The sequence below is a fragment of the Anopheles coustani genome, chromosome 3, assembly GCF_943734705.1.
Source record: "Anopheles coustani chromosome 3, idAnoCousDA_361_x.2, whole genome shotgun sequence".
Lineage (NCBI taxonomy): Eukaryota > Metazoa > Arthropoda > Insecta > Diptera > Culicidae > Anopheles > Anopheles coustani.
In genome coordinates, this window is record NC_071288.1 from 3,994,691 (window position 1) to 4,007,010 (window position 12,320).

General features: G+C 47.6%; 1 protein-coding gene across 1 annotated transcript; it reads right to left on the minus strand.

Annotated features, from left to right (window-relative positions):
- Positions 1-439: 439 nt before the first annotated feature.
- On the minus strand, positions 440-11,726 carry LOC131269017 (ATP-binding cassette sub-family G member 1-like). Its single transcript, XM_058271329.1, has 7 exons — positions 11,209-11,726; positions 3,080-3,209; positions 2,803-3,008; positions 2,057-2,631; positions 1,178-1,984; positions 1,011-1,111; positions 440-940 (listed from the first exon to the last, which is right to left on the minus strand). Exons 1-7 carry the CDS (start codon positions 11,724-11,726, stop codon positions 440-442), a joined length of 2,838 nt encoding a protein of 945 aa, XP_058127312.1.
- Between the last annotated feature and the right edge of the window lie 594 nt (positions 11,727-12,320).

The following is a 12,320-nucleotide window of genomic DNA, read 5'->3' on the forward strand; positions in this document are numbered from 1 at the left end:
TGTGTGTGTGTTTGTGTGTCTATGTCGACGTATTTCCTTTCTGAAGTTTAGCGTAAAATCCTATTACAAAATCAGCCACCGAGGATGAAGAATCCCGTGGTTTGTCTGTAGTGTGATGTATTTGTTTTGTGTCGCTGTCGTCGCTAGAGCTTGGGTATTAAGATCGGCGGGGTAGAGATAGCTAAAAGGGCAAGCAACACGTGGACTAGCGAGCGAGCGAAACGGCTATCGAACATCCCACGAACATCTCATCTCTCTACGGGTAATCTTGTTCCGAGCTGCTGCTGCTGCTGCTTTGAAGCGGGTAACGTTATAATGCTTGCGAAGAATGCACAGTGTGTTCAGAGGATCTCACACTCCTTGCACCAATTTTCACTTCGACAATTGTTTTGCTCTACCACACACAATCCCTCCATGTCGCACACAACCAGCGCTCGCCTTAACGGATGGAGTGGAGCTTCCAGCGCAGCACAAAGTAGGCGATGACACGCAGCGAAATGAAGAACCCAAACAGGGCCGTCGCGTCGATCCAGTACTCGGCGTTGTCCATCGACATCTCCTCGAGGAACTTCTTGGGGCTCCGGAAGTGGCAGTAGATCTCGGTGCAGGCGAGCTTCTCCCGCTCCATGCCGTACACCGAGACCATCGCCCCCTCGAACCCGTATCGCACGTAACTGACGTACGTCACCCACTGGAGGTAGCTCGGAATGACGTCGAAGTTGACGAAGAAGCCGGAAAACAGGATGATCGGAATGGTGGAGACCGGTCCGAGGAACACGCCCGTCTCGACGCTCATGCCGGCCCCGATGAGCAGGCCGAGACTTTGCGCCACTAGCGAGGTGAGGATGCAGATGAGCACGAACATACCGACCCGTTTCGGTTCCATCGGTTGCGACGTGAGATAGTACACGACGATCACGTAGACGCTGGTGAAGAGCACCTAAGGGAGTCGAACAAAAGAAAGAGATGAGTCCATGTTGGAAGATTATAACAAGGAGGCAAACACATACCTGAAATGGAAGATCTGCGATCGTCTTGGCGAAGTAAAACGACTTGAGCGAGTACCAATAGTTGAGATGTTCGCGAACAAAGACGGCCATTTCTGTGGGAACTGCAAAGGATACAAATGTGTCTTGTTAGTCACTACCTTCTTATAGGTTATACTCGCGTCACTTACAGGTGAGTATCGTTGGCATCATGGCCGTGAACATGGTGAACATTGTGGTGAAGAAGATGCACCCGGCGTTGCTCATGATTTTGGACGCATCGTTACCGATGTCGTAGTAGATCATGCCTATGATCGCTCCGACGATCACGTGTGACAGCAGTCGCATCTGAGTGAGCGTTTGATCTCGCATGATCGTGATCATGGTACGCTTTAGCAGGATCCAGAACTGCATCCAGCCGGACGTTGGAAAACCGGCCTGTTTCTTGGGGATTGTTATGCTGACGCTTTCGGTCGAGTCGAGCAGCGAGGTTGTACAGGTAGCCTTCTGACCGGACGTGGCCGTGGCGAGTGCAGTCGGAGGAGTGACAGTTGCAGTGGCAGTCGCACCGGCAGTAGCAGAAGGAGGTAACAGAGGACCGGTAGCATCCGAAGCCATGCTGACGGTGGTGGTCGTCGTAATGGATGTGGTAGAGGGTTCGGCACCGGAAGACAACCCATTCGGGGGTGGTATTTTCCGCTCACCGGCACTTCCCGTCGTCCCCGTTTTGCTTTCGTTGTTGAGCTGCGCTTCCGGGGCCGCGGCGCCGGGCATGGTGATGGCTGTGTACTCGTTGCTAGCGACGGAGTTCTTCAGCAGGGTAAGGTCATCCTCACGGTCGTTCGGGACGGTCGTATTTCCATCGAGTGCCATGTTCTTTTGAGAGGTGCTTTTGCTTTGAGCGAGTGGTTGATTGTAGTTGTTGCACTTGCCGTTGCTGACAGCCGTCACTAGTTTGCTGTTCCAGTCGCCATGTTCACCACATGCCACTTCCATCACTAGAAAGAAAGGGTAAGACAATCGTTTATTAGTGGCCAAATCGCGCTTCAACTCTCTCTCTCTCTACTTACCATAGTTTGCCGGATTATGGTAGCTTGGACACTCCAGCCCAAGCGACGCCAGGAACGGCACCAAACCGTTCACACGTCCCTGGTAGATACACTGCCCCTCGGCCAGCACGTACAGATTGTCGAACAGCTCGAATATCCTGGCCGACGGCTGATGGATGGTGCAGACGATCGTGCGTCCACCGCGAGCCAGCGATTTGAGCAACGAGATCAGCTGCGAGCAGGTCGCACTGTCGAGACCGCTGGTCGGCTCGTCGAAGAACATCACGGGCGGATTGTTGACCAGCTCGAGCGCGATCGAGAGTCGCTTCCGCTGGCCACCGGAGAGATTGAGCGTGAGCGTGCTGGCCGCATCCAGCAGGCCCAGCGTCTCGATGATCTCCTCCACGACGGCGCGCTTGTCCGATACGGAGATGTCTTTGCCTAGCTTCAGGTTTGCCGACACCATCATCGCCTCGCGTACGGTCAGATACGGGAGGAGTCGGTCGTCCTGCATGATGTAGCAGGACAGCTTGCGGAACTTGCGCAGGTTACGGTCCTTGCCGTTGATCAGTACCGAACCACTGAGGTGTGATGTTCTGGAGAAGAAGAGTCAATCGATTAAGTATAGCGACTAATGAAACTAGGGAACTTCATTCATCATGGACAGTTTTGATAACTCTTTTGTGGCTTGAATTCCAAGGGGATATTTCACCCACAAATTATTGTGATTTAAAAGGAATCTAATTAATGTTAAGGACTCAACTTACTTGTAACCGGCGAGAATGTTCATGAGTGTGCTCTTGCCGGCCCCGGACGGTCCCATGATGGCGGTCAGCTCCCCGGACCGGAACTTCCCGTTGATGCCTTTGAGTATGGTCTTATAGCCCCGCTTGTGACCCTCCGACACCGAGTACGCCATGTCGATGAATTGGATGTCGATTGGGGGTCTCTTTGGTAAATGCGTAAGTGAAACCTACGGAGAGAGATTTAAGGGATCAAGTGGTCAAGTATTTCTAGTCACCGTCTGGACAATCAATAACATACCATTGGTTTCTTCTGTCCGTTTCCATCACTACTGTTCAGGACTTTCCGGACGAGTCCGTGCGCGAGGTTCGAGTCCTTCGTCTGACCATTTGTCATGATCGCTCCGTTGCAGAGAGCGTTTTGGGAGTTTCTGCAAAGGAATTGGGAAAAATGTGATAATTATGGAATGGAACGCTAGTGTTTAGTCGGAAGGCAATCGATAAAAGGTATAAAAATTCTGAATTTTTGTTTTCTGAATTTCTGCTTGTTTTTAAGCTACTTCGTCCCATCCAAATACCATAGGATCGACGCTGTGTGGCCCCTTTCGGGGAAAACTAATGGAATTTAATGAGCGTCGGGCAATTAGCTTCGCCATCAGGCCACGCAATTAATTCGTCATTCAGTGTCGCTCAACTGGATTACGCTTTCCTCATGCATCCCGCTCAGGGACGAGAAACTCATAAAAAACATCTCGAGTTGGTGGTGTCGAAAAATGGCCCATTAGGCACCGTTGTTGAAACGCAACGCCGAGAACTTTGCTTTTATCGTAAAATGGTGATTGCAGGAGGATTAATTGTACTTTTTTTCGGCATGATTATAAATGCCAAAAAACCGTGCTTCAACGGAAGTAATAATTCATGCAGTTCTTAGATAGAAAATGTGGCTTGACACGAGAAGAATGAGCTGAAGAAAAGATGATGGCTGGATAACAACGAGACTTTGATTTATGTCTTCGCCGTTTGACGAAAGAATTTCGATTGAGGTTCTATGGTGGACGCATTCCTCTTTACATGAACGAACTTTCAGCTTGCTTGGCAATCAGAAACTGCGTGGGAAGAGGAGCGGGAGGCAGGAGGGGACACAAAACATGGCATTGAGTGAATGTTTTGACTGACTGAGAAGAGAAGGAAGCAAATTCTTAACAAGTGTAACTCAACACCTCATGCTTGATATCGCTTGCTGAGGCCAATAACTAATTCCTTGATTTCTGACACTTTTCCAAGACAGAAAATTGTTCTATCCATTCGAACACCGTTCTGCCACTATTGATGTGGAAAAAGCGTGTTGGAAATTTTAATTAAAATTTGCAACTTTCACCACGTGATCCCATCATCCGAGTCCCCCCCCCCCCCCCCCCCGTTTCCATTCCGATGAGATATGTAGGTTCGCCTGCTACGAAAGTAAAAATATATAGAACTCCACGTGGCCAGAATCGTGACCGGAGGTGATTAAATTTCCCGCCATCCGATTCACTTTCCGCTGCCGTGGATCGTGTATCATTTCGCTCGGCAAGTTTGCGGAAGTGACATCATTTCTAATTAATATTATTCACACCCCTCCCAACTAATAACGGCGTGTCGTCCGAGGGGATGACGGGGAGTGTCCGGGGGTCCTCAAAATATGACAACGAGTTTTGCTGAACCCGTGGTGTTGAGCCCTTCGCCTAATTTATGGTTGGTTTCAGCGAGAAAATTAGCACCTCGTGGGTTGTAGTAATGATACCGAACGAGTAAACTAAAACAAAATAAAAGGGAAAAAAGCGGTAGCCCCATAATTCCACCGTCCACGTGGGAGAGTGTTTCAGTTTGTTGGTGGGACGGTTTCAAGGACGAACCGTTTCTCTTTTTGGGTAGGTAGGATTATTGAATTATCGAAGGTTGTTTTGGTTGCTTGGAAACCGGGACCGATTGGGTGCACAATGGTTTAAACATTTATTACTCGCTCATAACACATTGATGTTTGCCGAAAAAAAAAAGACAAATGTCCCACATTACAACATAAATCGCCACCGTGTCCCTTTGTCCTACTGCCATCCATTGGCGGTTGTAACGGACGTGATAAATCTGTTTGCATCTTCCGGAACCGCCATCTGTCATAAGCTGTCAAATGCATCCAGCAAGCACAGGAGAAAAGTAGTCACATTTCTTCTCGAAAATGAAAATTCACGCACAGTGGGACAGGGTGTGGAGAATGGTTGAAAACAAAAACAAAAGGAAAGGGTCAATAAAACAGTACACGCACATACACACTGAACCTTCGCCTCTGTACACGTGCATAAAATCAAATATTTTCCACATGCCAGATTGCTGGCAAACGGCCAAGGTGTGAAAAGCGGGCCACGAACCACCAGTGGATTCCGAGGGTACGTGCCAGCAACCAAACCGGCCACCAACGCGCCACAGGTCACATCAATTGTGTTATTCTTTCCGCTCTTTTTTCCCCCTTTTGAAGGAAAAACGCACTGCTGGAAACGTGTTTGCTCGTGGAACAATATTTTACCGAAAGTCGGACGGCGGTGTCATGGCGCAATTGTCACGAAGACACCTCTTGGTTCGGCCGTGGTTAATGTTTTCCATTTTATGCTTGCCGACACGCGCGGCCACAACACACAACTTCCGAACCGCACCGTTAAACCGCCAACCGCACACTGAAGCGCAGACCGGGCGATCTTCTCTGCCACCGGATCGTGGCCAAGTAGATCGATGACGCTTTTGTACTGATAAGCGTCAGCATGGTCATGATTGTTGGTTAACGGTGTAGCGTTTTTTTTACATTTTAATTCACAATTAAAGAGGATAAGATTGAAGGGGGTTTGGAATCACTTGATGAGTTATTGTCGCGATTACACCTGAGCAATACCGGAAGAATTGGTCTGTGCGATATGGATTAGTTATGCGTCATCCGGTGCGTTTAAATTCACCCTTGGAGACAGCACTTGGGCCGAAATCGGGATCGAAGTCCAGGCACCCACAAATTCTCAATGCAAAAAGAATAGGTGAGAGTCCTGCAAGGTACAAGGCTTGTCAACGGCCTAAAACTTTCTCTAATCACTTACGAAATGTACATAATCATGTTCACAGGACCTTGATTAAAACACGGGTTCAATGTCATTCCAGCTTGCTGGTTCTTGTCCGGGTCTCGGACCAGCTGATAACCATTCCCTGGTCGCCTTCCGACATTGCTCAATCGATAGTCATAACAAAAAAGAAACAATTTTTAACACTCCGAACGATCCTCGGGAACGCGACCGTCACACGACCGTGGCACGAATTTTGAACTCTATTCCTTTTTTAATGATGATCGTTATTGTACCGTTTTTTTTCTCTCGTTGTAATTACTGCATCCGATTTGTGGCTCGTAGATTATTTTTATATAATGTTTTTTTTTTTCATATTGACCGATTATCACTTCGCCAAACACGTCCGGTACACATGCACCGAAAAGAGCGAGGTGGGGTATTTTTTTGGGTACGGGGTGAGGAATGGACGGGTGTTGTGTTATTCCTGCGCGTGGGTTAAAAATAAAACCACCCAAACCACGCGAAGTGACCATTCCGCGGTTTTTCTTTTTGGATCTCTTGGGTTCCCTGCGGTGCAGGATTTCTTTCATACATCACTTTTGGCTTTGTTTCGTTTTGTTTAACGTCTCCGACCACACCCTGCGTCACGAATGCACACAAGGCTACAGAAAGTGTATCGTAAGAATTATCAACCCCTTTGCGGCCAACTGGTACGATGCGTGTTTTTGTTTGGCTGCATTCGAATAGAGATTGGTTGGTTTGAAGGTGGAATTTCGGGAGGGAAATAATGAACGAACCAATCTTCAACACGGGATCAGAATTTTTATGATATTTTTATGGTGGTCGTGATGAACCCGTGGTTTTCCATCGTCATGTTTACGCGGGGGTTTGTAGAAGGAATTCGTTCGAAACACTTCGATCAGAATTTTCACAAACGAAGGTGAGTGTGTTGCTATTTGTTTACACAAGTTTTATCGTTTTGTGAGAGGGAGGGGTAAGTCAAAACAAAACCGATGTTGTAACACAGAACCAAAAGTGGCAATTCCGTCGAACGAAGGGTTTGCATACAAATTGCTTCGTTTTGGTTCGGAATAGATTTTAAGTTGTTCGCTTCCTAAACACAAACGTAATGAACGAACACGAAAAACCTTAATCAGTCTTAATCGGGACTTTTAACACGTACGTAAAACTACCTCCCGGGAGCATACTTGTTACCGTTAAATATCAATCAATTGGAAAGGTCAACTGTGACTTCTCCTGATCCACAAATCACTCCTCCATCTACATTTTGGACCTGTCAACGATAAAAAGTGGATATCGTTGAATAAACATAGTAACCTGCTTACTATCGTTCTCAACGGATCGATCCATATGTTATGACATCGGGGAATAAGAAAGATAGAGAGGGGGACGTGTGAAAGTGTAGCACAGGGACTATATATTCTATCCGAAAAGCTATCACCAACATCGATCGATCGAACAAACTAACGGTGGCATGCATAGTTGAGTAGAGTTGACCATGTTGTGTAACTCCTGAAAAGGAACACAGTTTTGGAGAGCGTTTTTCGACAAGCAACCATTTTTTTAGGTTCTACTCGAGCGTTTTAGACCTGGGTCAAATATGATGAGTGAATTTTAATTCAGACAAGATTTCTCAGGAGTAGTACTTCACCTTTTGACCCACACGGTTGGATGATTTTTGTAGTTCTTAAGACTGCCTCCATCTGAGCCGGAATCACAGCGGTTGGCGTAAAAGTTAAGGTTGTAGCTGTTCTCGCAGCTTAGCTGGTAGATCGTAGTCCCTTCTACGGTGTCATCTAGATCCTCCAGACTACTGCACCCCGAGGGTGGCAACGCCCCCAGACGAAACTGTTTACCTCCCGCAGAGGTAACCACAGCCATGCAAACTTTCGGTGTGACTTCGGTAAAATCTTGGAATCCCTCTGGATCATCCAGCTGAATGCTTTGCTCGGTATCCATTTTGGTAATCCCTATGGACAAAAGCTGTGGCTACACTTGAGGATATCACAACTCCTTTCGAGTTCTTGGTAACTATGTCACTCTTTAGATCACTTCACGATCAAACCCACCGAACCGATCAGGTTGACCGATTTTAGGACACTGAAGACACACAGCATCTCTCCGGTCCATGATACCACGGCCACCTAGTCTGGTTTCGGAGTCATTCAATTAAACCTCGGGGCAACTGGAGTTCTTCGATCATTATAGGGTGGAGTCCGCGAATGGAATAAGATTAGATCGCACCGGGCAACCGGGATCGTGAAACCGTGATGGGGGAGAGGTTCGGGTCTTCCCCACACTTTTCCAAGCTATTCGGTGCAAACTAATTGACATCTGATGGATGGTCACCTTCTCTCTCGCGTATATTTGTCTTTGCATCATGCACCCGACGCGTGTGAGTGTCTTCAGAGTATCGGCCAAAGTGACACCACCGCCGCTTGCCGTTACCGTTTGTCAATTAAATTCAATTTAGATTAAATACATCATTTGAAGCGGTAGTTTAAAAGCAGCAGGCGTCGGAAGAAACAGCTGTTCAGGGTGCTATTAGCGACTTGGGGTCAGTTCCTTATGGCTTAAGTTGGAATGAAGAAATGTGGGTTCGATGTTGTGAGTTGATGTCTAGCGAAGACAAAGGATAGTTTGAGACAGACATCTTGTGTGGATGTGTTTAGATTGCTACAAACTGTATAACTATTACACAAATGTCTAGGAACTGGATGTAGAGCCAATGGTTATAGGACACTCACTGAATATTTACCAAGATATTTCTGACAAAAGCTTAAAAGTAAGTTTAAAGACAAAAGGAACTTAACATCCAACTCAAGCAAGAAACTCTCGTTATTAAAATATATAGCTCGCTCTTTACTCTGTACATTACTTCTCGAGCGAGTGCTTGAGTTTTGTACAGAACTAGTCTTCCATTCCAGGAAGTAAGTATCTCGGCTCTTGGAAAGGACTCGCGTGTTGCGCCACACGCTGAAGAGGACATACGAACCGTGTGTATTACAGCAATAAGTATCATTCTAACTTTCCCGCTGAACGCTCCAAGCACTTACTCACACAGTGGCAGCCAAATGGTGGGAAGGTAAAGCGCCAACCGGGAAAAACGGGGTCCTTCCCCACCTCCGATGGTGGTTCCGATAGAATTATGGCTTCGCTCCAAAGTTATGATACTTTTGCCTTTCACCCGGCAACCTCCAATACGCGCTTCTGCCCTTCCCAAAAGATCATTGGTAGCATTTCTAGAGTTCGCTCGTGACGCTTCACGGGATATACAGCCCGCTACAGCCTCCATGAAATAGACACCGAGCCGAAACACGAATGCACTTTAAATTAAATTGCCCTTTCCCGCGTCCCTGGCTCGTACGTGCCTTCTCTCTGTGGTGCATCGTGTCGCCTTCATCTCCGGTACAATTTCCGGAGCGCTGATACACATCCATTCCACCGCTTCAGAGATTGCATCCAACTGGCAGCGAACTCTCAAGTCTCTCAGGGATGGGCGGATCCGCGTGTCGGGTGACCGAGCTTCACGGTTATAGATCAGCAGGACAAGAACAATCGAATTAAACAACCCTTAACCGACCCATATCCTCGACGCTCTTTTCCCTCCAGCTCGAGTAACACCCAAGGTCCACCCGAAAGGTTATTCCTACGGTGATTCTTTCCCGATCCCCATTGTTCAGATTCTTCTTCTCTCGCCAGTGCCTTTACTTTTCGCCCTAAATGCTGCTCTGCGGCGCAATAAGCGTGAAAATACATGGTAACTTTCTTCACGACATCGCCGGTTTATTCCCTTCTTGAGTGTTTTCCTGCAGACGACGCCACCATTTCGTGTCCTCCGTCAGGCACCAGGCGGCTCCATTCATTCCGTTCTCTTCTCTCCAGCATAAGAATGTATTTCTCATAGCGGCAACGGTGTGATTTAGCACATTTATTCATGAACGTTTGACCAAACAGTTGAGCTCCCTGGGGCGGGGAGGTTTTTGCGGCTCGATTGGAGCAGAAAGAAGAAATAAATCATTCCGTGGTTTTTAATTACGACCTTCATCAGAAAACAATCCTTTGGCACCTTTCTTTCCGGCATTCAGCTGTTATTCTGCTGCCTGTCCGGCCCCGAAAGGCTTCCCGCTGGGAACAATGATGGAATTTCCCCCAGCGCCCTGCGGAAAAGTGACCACGAGACAAGAAGACAGCTCCCCGACTGCCCTTCGTTTCCTTTCATTGACATTGTCCTTAATGGAAGCATTATGTTCGAAGCGATCGTGGGGCGCGCTGCTGTTCTGGTGACATTTGTACACGTTTCTTATCCTTGACTTTTGCAAACCGTTTCTTATTTTGCATTCATTTTCCATCTTGTTGATCTGTTTCCTGGGCCCCCTTTTTTTTCGTCCGTCTGGGTTGTGAAGGATTTCGAATAAATAAGAGAAGGCGGGAGCGTTGGTGGAGATGGTCAGAAAGGAATAAATCAATCGATAAGTAGCTTCCTCAGCCGTGTGGTTTATCCAAGAGACACGATTCCGCTGGGTGGATTACATTATCGGGTCAAGGACTGCCGGCGGTTTTGCAAGAGTTGGACCGAACTGTAATGCACACCATTGTCGATGTACATAAACCAACGAAGTTGAGATAGATCACGAGAGGTGGAAAAGTTGGAAGAACCGACTTTGGTGTTTCGTTGAAACCAATTGCTACAAGTTTCGACGGTTTGTAAGCGATTCCAAACGAAAGATGCCAGATGCAATTGAATCTTCCAACTATTTCCGTAACTCACCCAAGCAAGGCGGGGTTTGATACTTCCACCCGAAAGTATCTCTCAATTGGTTGCGTAACCGAAATGTGTAAACAAATCGTGTTCTCCGAAAAAAGGGAAACATAATAAAATCGGGCCTCTGTTTGAAATAATCTTTTATGCTTCCCTTTCCCCTGGTTGCCTGTATGCAGCGGCACGTATTTTGCCGCTAAAGAAAGATGCCGCAATCGTTGCGCGAATAAAATGGCGGCAGCTCCTTACGAGATCCATTAAAAGAAATAAATAAAGGTTTGCCAGAGGTAGAAGGATTGCGTGTTTTCTTATTTGTGGAACAAAATATTTACAGTGTAACACGGATCGTGCCTCGGAGGGTTTGCTTTATTGGGATAGTTACACAATTAGTTTAACTTTGTTTATCTTTGTCTTATACGAACTGTTTCTACTTTCCCAATGGATTTTCTTCAAAGAGACTTCGTTGCTTCGTTTGATTTCGTTCAAATTCCAATTGTGACCTATATTGTACTCACTTCCCCTTTAATTATCGACAGCACATCATTAATGAAGAAATGTAGCACTTACCCGATTGTCCCGTTCTTAAGATTATCGACCAGCGTCGGTGGGGATTTGCAGCGGACGTTTTGCGTGAGGGAATTGTAGGCCACCGCCTGCAGGTCGCTGCTGTTGGAGGCGTTGAGAATGTTGCAGAAGCCGGGCACGTGCCCGGAAATGCTCGCCGAACCGACGGCACCACCTGCCCCGGTGCCGGTGCCACCCGTTCCCGTCGTCGTCCCCGGCGCGGCCGGGATGATTTGGGGCGATGGGGAGACGTGCGAGATGAGCGGTGCGGAGGCGGCCAACGAAGCGTTAATGTCCACAACCGAAACCTCCGTCAGTCCGTCCGCGGGATGGTGCAGGTGGGGGTGTGGATGCGACAGCTGGTGCTGCGGGGGTACGGCCGGGGGCTGGTGGTGGTGGTGGTGGTGGTGATGGGGATGAGGATGGTGCGGATGGTGACGCAACGAGTGATGCTGACTTATGCTCCCGAGCATCGCACCGTCACTGTTCGTTTTGCCCGCCATCATGCTCCCCGCGTCCATGTTCGGTGTGAGTTTTCCTGCGCTCCCCCTCCCCCGTCCGCCTTCCTTTCGGCCGGATATTCCACCCGGAAAACACCGCTGCTTCCTTCCCGTGGTTCGCCAATTGACGGTTGCACTTCCGGTGGCTGCTGTGCGGAAGAGAGAGAGAGAGAACGAGAACCATGAGAGAATCTGTAGTCGTTGGAACACATTAAAAATGAGATGTAAATAATTATCTGTCCTCTGATGGAAAGTGCCATCCGTTGCGGGACAGTTGAGTTGGCGTTAATGATGATGATCATGATGATGCCTTCGGGAAAAGCTCCATCGTACGGGTTGGTGGTTGGAAATTAAATGGTCTTTTTCCGTTATGCTGCGAAGGTATTTTGGTACACCGTTGCATGTTTTGCGCGCAGCTCAGCAGCAAATGCACTTTGTCACTGTCAATCCTAATTTGTCAATATTTCCCACTGTTTTTATGCCTCTTTTTGGAAAATATTTGCAAAAATTCTCTCAATTCTCTTTTTGGAAAATATTTGCATTTCCCCCAAACGATATAAATAGTAAATTGCTGTCGTGAAAAATAAACTCCAAATACCTTAGCCAAGATTAGTT